Consider the following 18,079-nt stretch of genomic DNA (forward strand, 5'->3'; position numbering starts at 1 on the left):
TTTCAGGTGACCCAAATGCGCTGGAGGGATGGGGTTTCAGCGGGGCGGAGGGTTTAAATACAGCCGCTCACCCCCGAGGGGGGGGGTGGAGGGGGGGGGGTGACATGAATAAGTCAGGGGTGGGTCCAGAGCTTGGGCGGTTGGCTCATATATTTTGGAGGTCACAGGCGTGAGTCATGGCAATATCAGAATGTAACGAGCGCTTGCACCATACACTTACACGTGGTCTGTATGTGTGACGGCTGCATGAGATGACAGGTCTGTGATTAGAATGTTCTTAGCTGAACATTCCGATGCTGATGTCACAATCACTGCTGGCGACCGAAAGCAACGGAGTTCCAGAACACTGACTTAGAATTCTGGGAAATAACATTCCAAAAAAAACCCTACTGTGCTCTTCAAGGGGTTAAGCCTGACGGCGTCACTCTCACACGTTGCTTACAGTTTCCTACCGGCAGCCTTGTTTCTGCTGGCCTCTGTGCCTCGCGTGCACAAGCCCTGCCATTACGGCTCCAGTACTGTAGCGTGTAAGTAAACGGGCGGAGACAGGCTAGCCACAGCGCCGCGGCCCACTGCTGCTGAACCCACTCAAACGCACTGGCGGTAAGCTAACCGCACATTACCGCGTTTACAAGCACAACCCGTCTCTCTTTCCACTGAATAAATAACTAAATTAGAAATGAATAATTGATAGATAAATATTCCCAGGGCCACTCTCTCCCGCTCGAACGGGCACTCGGATCGGACGAGAGTCAAACGCTTCACCTGAAATGCTTAACCCTTCAGACACCAGCCAAATCCCCACAGATCACTAACAGCCATAAACAAAACACAGGCAGCAGAACAGCTCAGTGGGTAAAAAGCTGAGCCCGAAGGTTGCAGGTTTGATTCCCAGGTGGGGCACTGCTGTTGTACCCTGAAATGCTTCAGTAAATATCCAGCTGTATAACCGACTTACGTATAAAAGATGTAAGTTGCTCTGGACATAAAAAACGACTGTGGAAGTTTCTCTCAGATCTTTTGAATTTTTTTACCTGGCATAGAACGAACCCAAGTGTACAGTGGATATACTAGCGCTAGGGACCTGACTTTTTTTTAGGACAAGATTGCACACCCCAGCTCCAGAGAATACGATATGAGAAGAGCCACCCGGATTTAAACCTTTAACATGCGCGTGGAGGCTTCACTTCAGTTTCTGAAACTGTTCCCTCGCTCTCTGGCACACAAAGAACATTCTAAAAAATCTACTGCAGTCAGTGTCTGACTCTGCATGAACATCAATGGCAGCAGAAGGAGCACTTCTTTATGTGGAAAATGGGCAGGGCAGGGGAGGACAGCAAGCCCTGCCCTAACAGGACCATAACAGGCTCCACCCCTAGGGCTCCCTGCAAATGACATCATACGAAGGTGGGTGGGGGGGGATGGGGGGAGGTAGAGACATCCAGCACATGTGTGACCGCGGGGTCAAATCGTTTGGCCCACTTAGGGAGAGACAGGAGTCACCCTCGACCCCTGACCCCTGACCCTTGGGTCTCGTAATCCTCACAGCCAATTAATCAGCAGACCCACAGGACCCACCACCCCCCACACACACCCCCCTTGGGCTTCTGAGTAATACCTATTTAGTGGTTTATCACACAGGGTGTGTGTATGTGTGTGAGAGAGAGAGAGTGAGTGTACATGTGTGTATTGCATGCACGTGTGTGTATGTATCCACACACATGTGTTTGTGTGCGGATGTGTGTGTGTACATATACAGTGCGATTCACTGTCTCATTACCATCAGTGAGTCTTTGTTAGCTGATGGTTGTAACACAGAAGGCCTGTTTTCAGGACACAGTGCATTTGACATCCTTTTATTCACAGCACACTGAAGAGCAGTGCAGGGCCGTCTGCCACAAAACACTGCGCACGTGACATCACTCTGCGCAGCTGGGTTAGCATTAGCACTGCGCGCTGCTGCGTTAGCATTAGCACTGTGCGCTGCTGCGTTAGCATTAGCATTAGCACTGCGCGCTGCTGCGTTAGCATTAGCACTGCGCGCTGCTGCGGTAGCATTAGCACTGCGCGCTGCTGCGTTAGCATTAGCACTGCGCGCAGCTGCGTTAGCATTAGCACTGCGCGCAGCTGCGTTAGCATTAGCACTGCGCGCTGCTGCGTTAGCATTAGCACTGCGCGCTGCTGCGTTAGCATTAGCAACGAGTCGAGCACACGCCTCCAATTAATGAACATAAATCACACAGAGAGAGCTGGATATTTACTCAAGTGCTTCAGGTTGTGCGTCTGGCTTCAACGCTGCAAGGGCAACCTCACCCCCCCTCCCCATCACCCTCCCTGGTCCTGCCCCCCCCCCTCACTCAGCACCAGGCCTGATGCTTTCCCATGATGCTCGGCGTCAAGGCCGCTCTCTGCTGCTACCCCCCTCCTCCCATCCGTACCGCCACCGCCTCGCTCTTGGGAAAGGCTGCCGGGATCTCAGACCACCCCCCCCGCCCCTCACCCCACCCCCCAGGCACAGTGCATCTATTTGCAGCGGTCCTGAGAGACTGGGGGCGAGCCCAGGGAGCCGTTTCGGGGTTTCTCACAGAACGGCCCGTCTCCTACAGCCTCTGTAAATAATCTCACGGCCTTTTCCTTTTTTTCCCCACTTTTTTCCCCCCCATCCTGTCCCACCTTCTTTTTCTCATGCAGTTCTTTCTTCCCCCTCTTTCTAAATCAGAGCGTTACGCAATGCGCTGTAAAAACACAGAGAAACTAACGGAGACTCAGCTCGGCCTGCGATGAGCAGGCTTTAACCTGCACGAACAAACATGGCGGATTTGGGCATTTCAACACGCGCCGCCAGAGGAGCTGCTCATCCCGCTGAGCAGCCAGAGGAGCTGCTCATCCCACTGAGCAGCCAGAGGAGCTGCTCATCCCGCTGAGCAGCCAGAGGAGCTGCTCATCCCACTGAGCAGCCAGAGGAGCTGCTCATCCCGCGGAGCAGCCAGAGGAGCTGCTCATCCCACTGAGCAGCCAGAGGAGCTGCTCATCCCGCTGAGCAGCCAGAGGAGCTGCTCATCCCACTGAGCAGCCAGAGGAGCTGCTCATCCCGCGGAGCAGCCAGAGGAACGCTGGAGCACAGACCTGCTTTCGGGACGTCCCGGCCTGAACTCTGTTTCAGCAGAAAAGGAAGAGAAGTGGAGGTATGGAGAGGCGGGGGGAGTGAAAAGAAAGAAAATCAGAAAAGGTAGAGAGATGGAGAGGTGGAGATCCGGAGGTGGACGGGTATAAAGGTAGAGAGACACAGGAGAAGAAATGTAGAGGGAAAGGATTAGGTCTCTGCCTGGGTGGACAGATGGAGTGAAGGAGAGGTAGAGATGGAGAGGTGGATAGCTGGAGCAACGGAGAGATGGAGTGATGTACAGATAGAGATGGAGAGGTGGATAGCTGGAGCAACGGAGAGATGGAGTGATGTACAGATAGAGATGGAGAGGTGGATAGCTGGAGCAACGGAGAGATGGAGTGAACACACACACACACACACACTCACTCACACAAACACACACTCACTCACACAAACACACACACACTCACTCACATAAACAAACACACACACACACTCACACACAAAGCCCCCGCTGTCCTGCTGTCGCTCTGGAGTCTACAGGCCAGGCGGCCCCTGGAAACCATCCTCTCTGTCCTCATTCTCTCTGTCCTCATTCTCTTACTCCATGAGCAGCTCCCTCTCTGTCCTCATTCTCTATGTCATCATTCTCTTACTCCATGAGCAGCTCCCTCTGCAGTTCTGGCACTTTGCCACTAGGGGTACCAAATCCCCATGAAGATGTGATTGACTTAAAAATGATTAACCTAATACAACCGTTATGAATAACACCATGAAATTTCACACACAAACAGCTGCTGCAAGACAACCAAAAAAGCAAAAAAACAAACATGACACAGTTCAGGACCCAAATCCTACACAAACATGACACAGGTAAGGCCCAAATCCCACAAAAACATGACACAGGTAGCGCAGGTAGCACCGGTAGCCCTGTTAGCACAGGTAGCGCAGGTAGCAAAGCTGGAACAGATCCTCACCGGAAGCAGACGGCGTGCCAGTCGGCGTTGAGGGCCTGGAGGTACTGATCATCGTAGATCCTCAGCCTGCACCCGGAACACACCGGCAACCGCCCATCAGCTGCAATATAACCACACGTACACAAGGGGGCGTTAGACAACCGCCCATCAGCTGCAGTGCAGCCACAAACACACACAGGGGGTGTTAGACATCAGCTGCAATACACCAATCCACACACGGAGGGCATTAGGCAACCGCCCATCAGCTGCAATACACCAATCCACACACAGGGGGCATTAGGCAACCGCCCATCAGCTGCAATACACCAATCCACACACAGAGGGCATTAGGCAACCGCCCATCAGCTGCAATACACCAATCCACACACAGGGGGCGTTAGACATCAGCTGCAATACACCAATCCACACACAGGGGGCGTTAGACAACCGCCCATCAGCAGCAATACAGTCACACGTACACAAGGGGACGTTAGATATTAACTTAAATACAGCCAGTCCAATTAAAGCTGACATTAATCTAATTAATTATACATTATCGTGCAATGTCCGCTGGAAATAAACTGAGTATCTTTAAACCGTCATATTTTTTAGTCTTTGTCCCCTCCTCTTCCGCTTTTCTCCCTAAATGCTCCCGCTTGCCTGTTCAGGGAACACCAAAAGCAGGATATTGATTAAATGGGAACACGTGACTCAGGTATGCGAGCAGCTCGATACCTTGCACCTGACCTTGCATTTGCTCAACCGTCGCAAGGTCACTTCACTCGGAACGTTAAACCAAACTGGAACTTTGCGTCAGTTGCTTTGGGAGCAGATTGTACTACAGTAGTGCTAAGAGTACAGCTCGTGCCTCTGAACTGCCTCTCTCCATAACGGATGGAAGCTGGATTGATCCTCCTCAGTCGGTGCCAAAAAGGCAGGCAGCCAATCAGGGAAAGTGAAAGCAATACACTCAGGACTCTATTCACCTTACGGCTCAGTTCTTCTCTCGTTCACGCTTCAGCTGAAACACCCGCGTTTCATTCAGCGATCTTTCCGCGCGTCAGAAAACATTTTCCCTTCTCGCAGTCAAACATGACAAACGAAAAGAAAATAAACAAATAAAATGACAAAACATACAAAACAAAACAAAAAAATGCGCATAGTTTGTCATTGTTGTGTCCTATGTTTGCAAGTCCGGGACGATTCACTCGTACTGTCGATATTGCATCCGTTCCAGACAGAAAGCAAAATAATCGATAAAAATAATCGATAGTAATTCTCCATTCGGCTGAGCGTTTTAAATTATGCACAATGATTAGCGACCATCACAATGTCGAAAAGACAATAGTCTATATTTCCGTGGAGACTGACTTGCCAAAATCGTTATCTTTACTTTCCTACCCCTCTGGTCTATGTGCTGTGCATGTCATTAAGTAAAAACAGCACACATTTAACGCACTAACACTGAAATAAATGAACGATGTCATAACATGCTTATTTTCCCACAATGTCATAGCCAGCGAAAGGACTGCTTCATCGCCACGAGCAAAACAATGTCATTTTGTGCTGTCCTGCCAGGGCAGACCCCTGCTGGGTTTGGAATGTGCAGCTATTTCTTCGGAACTGTCAGGGAGCAACGGGGCGATTTTCCTCTGCGTGACCACGAAGGAAATCAAACTAGTTTGGTAATTAGCTGCATTGTGTGTGTACCCTCAGAGTTTTCAGACAGAAAAAGTATGTTGTTGTGCTAGTAGCAGCCTGGCTTCACGCTGGCTGCTCCGCGTCCCTCCTCCCTATCCTGTTTTCGCAGATGTTATTGCCGAGACCGCAGCCTGCGCCTTTATCCCCTGCTCGGCGCGCGCTTATTAGGAGCAGCCGCCCGGGTACGCCGCGTGCCTCCGTTTAACAGACAACCACACCTCCGGCATCCGACCCCGCCACCGCACCTGCCCGACTCACCTTCCTCATCTCCCATGCGTTCGTCCTTCCACGTGCAGCAGAACAGCATCAACCTCATTCACCCAACCGGCCAGCAGCTCCGTCGAGAGCTCGCGACAGTTTTTTTTCTTCTTCAGGGAGAAAACTCCTGATAATCGCCACTGCCCCCGTATCCGCAGCTCGTCTCCGCACTGAAGTCAGCGAAAGCTGGAGGTGGAGGGGGGAGGGATGCGGGGCTATGGGAAAACACAGCGCGCAGTGCTGACTAGCGGAGGAGAGGGAAAAAATCTCGCTGGTGGCCGACCGAGAGGAATCCCTGGAAACTGAATGGAAAGAATTTGCCTGCGCAATAAAAGTGGGAGGCGCGCGCTCGTGAGCGGCAATGCCGGCAACGCAGGCTATAGGATCTGCGCTTTCCTGTGGATTTGTGTTAGCATCGACTGTACGGCAGAATCAGAGCAAACCGTGTCACATTTTAATGTGTGTAAATTCAGTACATTTTGAATGTCTATTGTACATCAGCTTAACGAGTTTTATATGTAAGCTTATTTCAATTCATTGAAATATTGTACATTCTTTAAATACAACATGACAGAGTAATTTAACTAACTTAACTATACATCACCCAGTTATTTTACTACTCAATATGTCCAAAATACTGGAAACGTCATTCATGTGTAAAAACGTTGCAATAGGCTTATTTGTGGTAGCCTATAAGTCTAAGGACTGAATAAAAATGAATGCGTGTATGTAGCCTAACACGAATAAAAGAAAAGAAATTGACAGCACACACATTTCAGGAGAAATATTTCGATTTATAACTTTTATTTACTGAAATTGTTACAAAATCGGGGATTTCCCCCGTACGTATTGGATTGTGCATCATGAAAACTAAGCATTGCTCCACATCTTTTAAACAATACAAACCGTCCCCCCGCGCATTAAGACAAAGAGACTGTTGGAATACAGCAAAAGAGAAACAATGTAACAGGAGCAAAGACGGCTCGTTTTCATCTGCGGTAAACACGGCCTCCTGCACGCGCTGTCACGGCGTACATAGCCTACACAACACAGTAAGCAATGATTTTTACGTGTTTGAACAGCACCGACGGTTCCAGAACACAGTCAGAACCGGGACGTTGGGGGGACATCACATTCAGCCACCTCAGCATAATAAATACTGCTGAGGAGAAAGGTACACAAAATAGAATAAAATAAAAACTTATTTAATCAGTGCCCCACAATAAGCCCAAATGTTTCAGCAATGACAAAGGAAGATCATCTTATTTCATAACTTACAATGATCGTCCGAGGATTAACAAGCACAGTTCATAATGGTGAGAGGAGCAAGAACTTTAACCCGAAAGCTTAGAAGCAAATTGGTTTTGACTTTGGACGGCTGCTCAGATATGGGCCCACACGCAAGAACCGAGAGGCTTGTGTAAGTGGGGACTCAACCTGTAGCCATGCATCACCCTGGATGCCAAATATTCTGTTCACAAAATAAAGTGTATGGCATACATGGTAACAGTAAACAAGCATAAAAATACAAAAACAAAAACTCAAAACAAAAAAAAAAACTAAACAAAAAACCAAGTTAAAGATGCTGTAAGCTATTATTCTTTCATTGCCTTAAAATGTCTGTGAAAGTTGCTGGTAACCCTGTTCCTACCTGCAACACTCCTTATGCTTATTTATATTTATTTATTTATTTTTTTTTTCGACAGATCTCTGAAATAGTGCAGATTGTTGTTGGCCTGCGCCTAGAGAGCAACCGTTAAAATGCCCCGAGTCCATCAACACCCCAATAACCACAGAGTAAAATGTTCAGTGTTAAATCAGCTCTCACACTGGTCCCTACTGGACTCATATGCACTCTGTTAGAGTTAAATTAAGACTGGATATTTCACTGGCACTAAAGAGCTCAGGCTTCATCACAAACTGGGCGCGTGCGGTTTGACCAAGCAAACCTCCTGCCCAAAAACGTCACAGAATATGAACGTTATTCAACGTCCTGTTCCGGACTTGTTTCAAAATGTGGCACAGAGACCAGTATTGACAATGGGGGACTGACAAACAGGGAGCATTTAACAAATTCAGTGAGTGCCTTAGTTAAAAAAAAGCAAAGAAAACAAGAACATGTGATGCAGGCAGAATCAATGTTTCTATGAAAATAAATGTGCCATGCAGTGCACACAAATCATTGACTACAAAAAACGCTATCTTCTCATATTTTATTTTTGGCTTTCATGATTTTAAACGCAGTAAAAATTTATTTGAAAACCTTAAGATTTCAGTGACAGATGTACAGTACAAAATGTAAAAACAAATGATTTTGTAAATAAGAAATGTACATTCTCCAGATCATGCAGTAGCACCAAAATTTCTTGAGGTCACTTCATTTTCGGGGCCGTTCACTTCCGCCGTCTGCCGCAGTACTTGCCTTGACATCCGGCGCCCCCTAGTGGACAAACGTACATAGTGTTACTGTCACTACTGCGGTAAATCTGGAGGCGTGGGTGCCCAGAGCTGGATGGCACGCTAAAGGATTTAACCCTTTAAAGGCATGAGATCGCAAATATGTGATTAGAATATTCGTAACTGAACGTTCTAATACTGATGTCACAATCACTACTGAAAATAATGCAGTTCTAGAACACTGAAATAGAATTTAGAAGATTAAAAAACTGTATATAAACAGAACTGTATAAATGGTATTTGCTTACTTTTAAAAAACCAGTTTCACTGGCACTCTGTTACACAGTACAGGAAGTGATCTGGCAGTCAGGCACCCTCACAGGTGAATAAAACGTCTTACCTCTGCTGCCTCCTCCACCCAGGAAGGCTTGGAGAGCAGCGTACTTGGCTGCTTTAGCTGAAACAAGAGAGAGGGAGTAAATGTGTGAGTAAAAGAGAGAGCAAGAGAGAGAGAGAGAGCAAGAGAGAGAGTGTGTGTGTGTGTGTGTGTGTTTAGGGAGAGGGCAGTTCAATTTGGGGCTAAGCTTGTCTGACTCAAGTTCAGGAGACCTTCTGCGCGATAAATCAATGCGGTTCCATTAACATGCGACTCTCAATCCGCTGCGCTCGCGCGAATAACGGAACAGATGGAGCCGAACGAGGCCGCGGCCCTGCAGGGGCGCCTAAGGTCTCCCCCGCCACGAGAGATAAAGAAATGCGAAGCTGGTAGAATGTGCGGGACTTAACGGCGTGCTGCAGCTGCATCAGCGCTAAAAGGAGAGAAGCGCGCCCGCGTGCATTCCAGCTGTGCACGGTTTAGGCGAATTAGTTAATTAAACCAGGAGCCGTTCATTACATAACATTACATTACAGGCATTTGGCTGAAGCTCTTATCCAGAGCGGCGTACAACAATGTGTATAACCATAACCAGGAACAAGTATGACGAAAACCCTAGAGAGAAGTACCGGTGCAAGTGCATGGAACAACCGCATAGTTCAACTTGGACCCGTTCGCTCGGAAATAAACAAATTACTTCTAAATCTCGAATTCGGTCAAGTGCGTGTGTGTGTGTGTGTGTGCGTGCGTGCAAGAGAGATAGTTTCCCTTGTCGTGACTGCGAAACATCTGCTCGTTATTTCTTATTTCACCGAGACACGAAAGCGGGAAATTGGGGTAATTGCAAACAACAATAAAAAAATATTACCACCCGTCGACAGGAAGTAGAAAGTGTCGGAGCCACAGCACGGGCGCATGAAAAATACATGCACATGCGCCGCGTGATCTTACATCATTAATGACATTTACAGCTGCTCTGGCGTGTAACAGAACCCTCGAGCCGACATTCTACATCTTCGCACATTCCTTTCTGTTTTTTAGTGTTTGAAGGTTACTAATTAGTAGACCTGACTTTACTGGACACACGTGAGCGGTAAACCTGAATCTATAGGGTCTCTATGTGATCGGTGAACCTGAATCTATAGGGTCTCTATGTGATCGGTAAACCTGGGTTTATCGGGAAATGGCTATTAGTTTAAGGTTTAACGAGTTAGAAAAAAAAATAGAATGTTTCAAATGAAAGTCAGTGATTGACAGCTGAATGTAGCCCCGCCCGTTATGCGGTTGATGAAACGTCACTCTCCTGTCAGCTGTCTCCTGCGCACTGCTCTCTAACAGTATGGCAGGATCATTAGGGCGTGGCAGCTGCTCGTATTTGTTCAGGTTTGAGTGCACAATGCTGATAAGTGATCCTCACATTTCCCTGGTGAAAGTCCCACAGATCGTTCTCCATATTCTGTGAGGAAACTATGATCTGATCTTTTTTTTATTTAACCTTTGTTTAACCAGGTTAGTCTCATTGAGATTAGAAATCTCTTTTTCCAGACAGACCTGGCCAAGAAAGCAGTAAATCTGATGTGATGATTTGATGTGATAGAGAGAGAGAGAGCGAGAGACAGAAAGAGAGCGATCCACCACACATACACATACTCACACACACAATATGCACTACATAGACACACAGATATACACGACACACAGACACACTTGAGGGGGAAATGGGAGGTGCGTTGGATGTACTACACCTCCATAGGCTTGTGGGTATCCACCAAAGCCCAGTATACTGCCCCCTGCAGGAGGAGACCAGCACATACAGTCACCTACTGCACATCACACAGGAGTCAGCAGTGTGTGTGTGTCCGTGTGTATGTACCAGTGTGTGAGTGTGTGTGTGCGTGTATATGCGTGAGTGTGTGTGTCTGTGTGTGAGAGAGTGCTGTGTGTGTGTGTGTGTGAGAGAGACAGTGCGGTGTGTGTGTGTGTGTGTGCGTGTGTGAGAGAGAGTGCGGTGTGTGCGTGTGAGAGAGAGAGAGAGAGTGCAGTGTGTGTGCGTCTGTGTCACCTCACCTTGCTGATATCCTGCACCCAAAAAACCATACCCTGTTACCCAGGTGATGGTGTGGTGGAGGGGAGGTAAAGAGGGAAGTGGAGAGCAGGAGAGCAGTCAGGTTTGAATGAGACACACAGGCGTTTTAAATGATTCTGCATGCGTGGGAAAGGTGTCCCTGTGTGCCCTCATACCGCACCTGCTTTAGAGGGCTTCCCCGCTCCTGTTCCCGCACCTGGATACGCTCCACCTGAAAAGCAGGAGAACCGGACCAGGTTCACACAGTCCCATCCACACCGAAGCTCTTCCAGTCCAGGTTTTCATTCCAGCTATGCATCAAAATGGAAAAGGTCCAAATCATAAAGATGGAGGAGTCATACTATACCTCCACCAGGCAGGCCTCCAGCACCAGGAACAAGGCCAGCTCCGCCCACTCCTCCTGGCCCGACTCCGCCCACTCCTCCTGGCCCGACTCCACCCACTCCTCCTGGCCCGACTCCGCCCACTCCTCCTGGCCAAACTCCACCTGCTCCTCCTGGTCCGACTCCTCCTGGCCAAACTCCACCGGCTCCTCCTGGTCCAACTCCACCCACTCCTCCTGGTCTGACTCCACCCACTCCTCCAACTCCGCCCACTCCCCCTGGTCCGACTCCACCCACTCCTCCAGCACCTAAAATACAAACACAGAGATCAAAGAGAATTGTAAATATTTGACCTGAACAAAAAAAAAAAGCTCTTTGCCAAATCTAAGCGCTTTTCTCAGCCTTGGATTGTTTTGGATCCCACGTGTAAAACCCAAACACTTTCGTAACTTTGGATTTTTCCATATTCTGAGTTTAAGTGCTATCGAGGTAATCTCCGACCCCAGTAACACCCTGTTAAGAGCACTGGGGGGGGTTCATGCTAATGCCACAGCGAGGCATGAGTAATCGAAGGCGGCCATTTTAATAAACTGCCACTGCATCTCTGTTCATACTGCACCTGGTTTAGGAGGCTTTCCTGCTCCCAGTCCAACACCTGGATACCAAAAACCTGAATAGTGATGATAATAACGATAAAGCATATTCTTAATAATACATTGTGACTCTCTTTGAAGGTGTTCCATTGCCACACACTGCCATCAATAAAGGGAGCTTTATTTATATTTAGGCAACCAATCAGGTGCGGCCGTGATGTGGATCCGATCCAAGGTTAATGAATCATGAGTTACCATGACGCCACAAAAAAAACACATTCTCCATTTGACCTATACCACACATACACCATTGACTCTATCACACCTACACACCACACACTGTTGCTTCCTTCACTCACATTGTGTATCGAATATAAATATCACACACCTTTACACTGTTATCCCATACCATAATACTACCGTATACTATACCACACATGCGTGCTACAAACTGTGTGACCCAGACACTATATATCGCATATACCACACATACACTAGCACAGATCATGCAGTACACCATATCACACACAACTATAACACCTGACACAAGCACATTTACACAAAAGCATCCATACCACACACATACATGTGCACATACACACACATACATTTAGAACGCAGCTTCTGTGCCACATACATGCACTAGAACATACCGAAGAAGCACAATACAGACATAGAGAGACGGTACTATACCTCCACCGACTCCTCCAGGTCCAACTCCACCCACTCCTCCAGGCCAAACTCCGCCCACTCCTCCAGGTCCAACTCCGCCCACTCCTCCAACTCCGCCCACTCCTCCTGGTCTAACACCTCCCACTCCTCCAACTCCGCCCACTCCTCCAGGTCCAACTCCACCCACTCCTCCAGGCCAAACTCCGCCCACTCCTCCAGGTCCAACTCCACCCGCTCCTCCTGGCCAAACTCCGCCCACTCCTCCAGGTCCAACACCGCCCACTCCTCCAACTCCACCTACTCCTCCTGGTCTAACCCCTCCCACTCCTCCAACTCCACCCACTCCTCCATAACCTGAAGAATGCAAGACAAGAACATGGTGAAGAACATGTGTGTGCTACAGGGCTGGTTAAATATATGGATTTATTTAATGCTAATATGGTGTAACAAATGAGTGCACAGATAATATGATGTTAATATGCTCCCACACTGTAGGCCAGAGTGTCTGTTTGCAGTCATACTCTACCTGGCTTAGGAGGTTTTCCTGGATACTTTACACCTGAATAATAAAAGAATGTACATTGTTATGACTGTCAATGACAGAAATCTGAGACTTGAGCTTTTATGCAGAAGATGGAGGGATCATACTATACCTCCGCCCACTCCTCCCGGCCCAACTCCGCCCACTCCTCCTGGTCCAACTCCTCCCGGCCCAACTCCGCCCACTCCTCCTGGTCCAACTCCTCCTGGCCCAACTCCGCCTACACCTCCTGGCCAAACTCCACCCACTCCTCCTGGTCCAACTCCACCTGGTCCAACTCCGCCCGCTCCTCCTGGCCAAACTCCACCCACTCCTCCTGGTCCAACTCCACCTGGTCCAACTCCCCCCGCTCCTCCTGGCCAAACTCCACCCACTCCTCCTGGTCCAACTCCGCCTACTCCTCCTGGTCCAACTCCACCTGGTCCAACTCCCCCCGCTCCTCCTGGCCAAACTCCACCCACTCCTCCTGGTCCAACTCCACCTGGTCCAACTCCGCCTGCTCCTCCTGGTCCAACTCCGCCCACTCCTCCTGGCCAAACTCCACCCACTCCTCCTGGCCCAACTCCGCCCACTCCTCCTCCTGGTCTGACTCCACCCACTCCCCCAGCCACTGCTCCTGGCCCAACTCCGCCTGCTCCTCCAACTCCACCTACTCCTCCGTAACCTGAAATGTGCAGAACACAAGAGTGACTAATCACGTTATTACAGAATACTCTTATCTAAATAAAACTTTAATAATGTGATATTAATATGTTCCCACAGTGTAGAGCAGAGCACCTGTGTACAGTCATACTGTACCTGGTTTTGGTGGTTTCCCTGGATACTTTCGACCTGAGAAAGATCAGTACGTATATTTTAATCAATCACCCTTCTTCAAAATCAGATTCACACAGTATGATTCTAAGAGATGTGTCTGTGCCTTTAAGGATAAATGTGCTACCCACCGACTGCTATCTGTAAAACAAGAGGAAACCTAGAAGGGGGCAAGTACTTTTAAACATAACATAATATAATGATGCGAACAGGCCATTCAGCCCAACAATGCTCGCCATTTTCCTAACTAAATTAGTGCTCTGATTACCTGCAGACTAAGTAGTATCTAACACTGTATCATGCCTAGTCTTGAAAATCCATAGAGTTTCTGCCTCTACTACGTGACCTGGCTGGCTATTCCACACATTGACTACTCTCTGCATGAAATAATTCTTCCTAATGTCTGTATGGATTGGAATCTACCTTTTGTTAATTTCCATTTATATCCCCTCATTCTACTAACAGAACTCAAGCTGAAGAATCTCCTGTAATTCACTTTGTTGATCCCCTTTATGAATTTGAAAGCCTCAATCAAATCACCCCTGAGTCTCCTCTTACTAAGCTTGAAGAGGTTAAGCAAGTTTTTCCTCATAGCTTTTAACTTTCATACCAGGAATCAAATTTGTTGCTCTTCTTTGAACTTTATCTTTCTTCTAGCAAGGTCCTCGGAACTTCACACAATACTCTAAGTGTGGTCTAACAAATGTATTGCATGATATAAGTATAACTTCCCTGGATTTATACTCAATACTTTTGGCTATATATCCCAGCATCCTGTTGGCCTTTTTTTACTGCTACAGCACAGTGCCTAGAACCAGAAAGGCCTTGATCAACTATTACTCCCAAGTCTTTTTCAAACTGAGCACATTCCAATTTTGTTCCTCCCATAAAGTTTTTATTATACACATTCAGAACTTTACATTTGGTTATATTAAATTTCATTTTCTAAGTTTCCGCCCACTTCTGGATTTTATTTAAGTCATCTTGGATTACTTTAGCAGCTTCCAAACTATTAGCTAGGCCTCCCAGTTTTGTATCATCGGCAAATTTGACTAATGTACTTTCTATGTCCCAGTCAAAGTCATTGATATAAATGAGAACGAGCAGTGGTCCCAGCACTGACCCTTGTGGGACTCCACTTCTAACAGCTCAGATAATATTCCTTCTACTACTCTTTGTGTTCTACCCTGTTGGCAGTTTCGAATCCACTCTGAAATACGTCCTCTAATTCCTACTGACTTCATTTTACTAATAAGTCTCTTACATAGTACCTTATGAGATGCCTTTTCGAAATCTAAGTAGATAATACAATACGCATTGTTATAATCAAAACACTTGGTAGCTTCTTCAAAGAATACTAGAAGGTTTGTCAGACATGACCTTCCCTTACGAAAACCATGCTGGCTATCCCTTAGGATGTTGCTATTTTCAGAAATATTTTCATGGCACTGTATACAGAAGATGGAGGGGTGTACTATACCTCCACCAGGAACAAGGCCAGCTCCACCCACTCCTCCTGGTCCAACACCGCCCGCTCCACCAGGTCCAACTCCACCCACTCCTCCTGGTCCAACTCCGCCCACTCCTCCTGGTCCAACTCCACCCGCTCCTCCTGGCCAAACTCCGCCTGCTCCTCCTGGTCCAACTCCTCCTGGTCCAACTCCGCCCACTCCACCAGGCCAAACTCCACCCGCTCCACCAGGCCAAACTCCGCCTGCTCCTCCTGGTCCAACTCCACCCACTCCTCCTGGTCCAACTCCGCCCACTCCACCAGGCCAAACTCCACCTGCTCCACCAGGCCAAACTCCACCCACTCCTCCTGGTCCAACTCCACCCACTCCTCCTGGTCCAACTCCGCCCACTCCACCAGGCCAAACTCCTCCCACTCCTCCTGGTCCAACTCCACCCGCTCCTCCTGGTCCAACTCCTCCCACTCCTCCCGGTCTAACTCCGCCCACTCCTCCAATTCCTGTCACTCCTCCATAACCTGAAGAATACAAGACAAGAACACGGTGAAGAACATATGTGTGCAACAGGGCTGGTTAAATATATGGATTTTAAATTAATATAACAAGTGAATGCACAGATAATATTATATTAATATGCTCCCACACTGTAGGCCAGACTGTCTGTTTGCAGTCATACTCTACCTGGCTTAGGAGGCTTTCCTGGATACTTCACACCTGAAAAACAGCAATAACTCAATGTCACCCATACGGTCTGCATGGAGGGGACAGGTCTTGGGCAGTAATAGAACAACCCGAAGGCAGGTGGCCATCAGGTGTTGTAATAAATGAATCAGAGGATGTCAGGATCAGTTCTCTGTGATTTGAGAATTAGCCAGTAGAGATGTCACTGTCTCCTTGGAAACATTCTATCCTACTGCTTTTCAAACTTGACATTCAGTATTTAGAATTCTCAACTCTGAATCACAAAACAAACAGACATACAGGTACTGTTATGGGAATAGTGTTATGTTAAACAAAGATGTGAAAAATATGGTTCAAGAAACAAAAATGTAACAGTTCCTTTCAAAACGTTTCTTAAAGGTTGAGTGTAATTCACAGAGTGGGATTAATATCTGCTTACTTTCATAACAAGCTGGATTTATAGCATGAGACTGAAGCAGTTATACAGAAGATGGAGGGATCATACTATACCTCCACCAGGTCCAACTCCGCCTACTCCTCCTGGTCCAACTCCTCCTGGTCTAATACCGCCCACTCCTCCTGGTCCAACTCCGCCTGCTCCTCCTGGCCAAACTCCGCCTACCCCCCCTGGCCCAACTCCGCCCACTCCTCCTGGTCCAACTCCGCCCGCTCCTCCTGGCCAAACTCCGCCCACCCCTCCTGGTCCAACTCCTCCTGGTCTAACTCCGCCCACTCCCCCTGGCCCAACTCCGCCCACTCCTCCTGGTCCAACTCCACCCTCCTCCTGGCCAAACTCCACCCACTCCCCCTGGCCCAACTCCGCCTGCTCCTCCTGGCCAAACTCCGCCCACTCCTCCGGGTCCAACTCCACCCACTCCTCCTGGTCCAACTCCTCCTGGTCTTACTCCGCCCACTCCCCCTGGCCAAACTCCACCTACTCCTCCTGGCCCAACTCCACCTGCTCCTCCTGGCCAAACTCCACCCACTCCTCCAGGTCCAACTCCACCTACCCCACCTGGTCTAACTCCGCCCACTCCTCCAACTGCTCCTACTCCACCAACTCCACCCACTCCGTAACCTGAAGTAAACAGGACAAGAGCACTGAGAGTCAAATAAAACGTTGTTCACAGAACTGTACATGTTTTCTTGTTAGAGGCTTTGGTAATGTTTAATCTCGCGAAGCCAGATACAGTTGGAGCAGGTGCTGTTCACATTACTTCCTGGTTTCACAGGCTCTCCTGGTCACTCTGACCCACTCCCCCAGGCCCGACTCCACCCACTCCTCCTGGCCTGACACCACCCACTCCTCCTGGTCCAACTCCACCAGCTCCTCCTGGTCCAACTCCTCCCACTCCTCCAGGCCAGACTCCGCCCACTCCTCCTGGCCTGACTCCGCCCACTCCTCCAACTCCACCCACTCCTCCTGGTCCAACTCCTCCCACTCCTCCAGGCCAGACTCCGCCCACTCCTCCTGGGCCAACTCCGCCCACTCCTCCTGGGCCAACTCCGCCCACTCCTACAATAGCCAGATACAGCAAAAAAATTTTGTCACAAATGTACAATAAAAATCTAACAAGTATTTGTAAAAACATATTTCATATGTATTTTCGTAATATGACAATTACTATTTAATACTATTTAATACATTACTGCATTATTTAAAAGTATTGGTCCACACAGGGAGACAATAGTGAAATTATAATTATCTTCCAGTGGGGAGAAAACCCTCAAATGGTGGTGAGAAAAAACTCCCCGATGGGAGAGTAACCCGGCTATAGAGGGGGAGGCCCTCCTCCACTGGCCGGCCTGGTGTAAAGTAGCGGCAGAATGGAATGTAACAGAAATGCTATAAGGGATTTATCACAGCAAATAAAATGAAGTGGGTTAGGCAGGTAACAGCTGAGGTGAACGCTAACAGGAATAACAGAAGATAAAGTGGAGGGTTTTGAGTGGAGTTGTGATGGTGGGGGGGCGGGGTGGGTGCACCTGGAGTCTTCAGGGGCTTGGCAGCCGGCAGCGCCCCCCCACCCCCAGCCGCTCCGACCGAAGCCACCGCCCCAGCGCCGGGCCCAGTCCCCACGTCGCCGCGTCCGGCCCCCACCCCGGC

The 18,079-nt window shown here is 48.6% G+C and overlaps 3 protein-coding genes across 3 annotated transcripts in view; all 3 read right to left on the reverse strand.

Moving 5' to 3' along the window:
- LOC135264325 (LIM domain kinase 1-like) overlaps window positions 1-6,313 on the reverse strand; it is a 31,067-nt gene extending 24,754 nt beyond the window's left edge. The window contains exons 1-2 of the mRNA XM_064353189.1: window positions 6,022-6,313; window positions 4,084-4,183 (exon numbers count right to left, since the gene is read on the reverse strand). Of these exons, the coding sequence (XP_064209259.1) occupies window positions 4,084-4,183; window positions 6,022-6,079 (158 nt within the window). The 5' untranslated portion in view covers window positions 6,080-6,313. The remainder of the gene's footprint in view (window positions 1-4,083; window positions 4,184-6,021) is intronic.
- A 495-nt stretch (window positions 6,314-6,808) lies between these two features.
- LOC135264326 (antigen LPMC-61-like) lies at window positions 6,809-12,819 on the reverse strand. The gene is made up of 9 exons (XM_064353190.1): window positions 12,808-12,819; window positions 12,490-12,765; window positions 11,823-11,873; window positions 11,227-11,511; window positions 11,041-11,091; window positions 10,862-10,894; window positions 10,540-10,584; window positions 8,819-8,875; window positions 6,809-8,461 (listed from the first exon to the last, which is right to left on the reverse strand). Exons 1-9 carry the CDS (start codon window positions 12,817-12,819, stop codon window positions 8,399-8,401), a joined length of 873 nt encoding a protein of 290 aa, XP_064209260.1. The 3' UTR covers window positions 6,809-8,398.
- Window positions 12,820-12,841: 22 nt separating this feature from the next.
- On the reverse strand, window positions 12,842-17,564 carry LOC135264327 (uncharacterized). Its single transcript, XM_064353191.1, has 8 exons — window positions 17,547-17,564; window positions 17,225-17,488; window positions 16,483-16,867; window positions 15,973-16,005; window positions 15,303-15,809; window positions 13,808-13,840; window positions 13,122-13,673; window positions 12,842-13,027 (listed from the first exon to the last, which is right to left on the reverse strand). Exons 1-8 carry the CDS (start codon window positions 17,562-17,564, stop codon window positions 12,984-12,986), a joined length of 1,836 nt encoding a protein of 611 aa, XP_064209261.1. The 3' UTR covers window positions 12,842-12,983.
- Window positions 17,565-18,079: the final 515 nt, after the last annotated feature.

This window comes from Anguilla rostrata, chromosome 9, assembly GCF_018555375.3.
Source record: "Anguilla rostrata isolate EN2019 chromosome 9, ASM1855537v3, whole genome shotgun sequence".
Taxonomy (NCBI): Eukaryota; Metazoa; Chordata; class Actinopteri; order Anguilliformes; family Anguillidae; genus Anguilla; species Anguilla rostrata.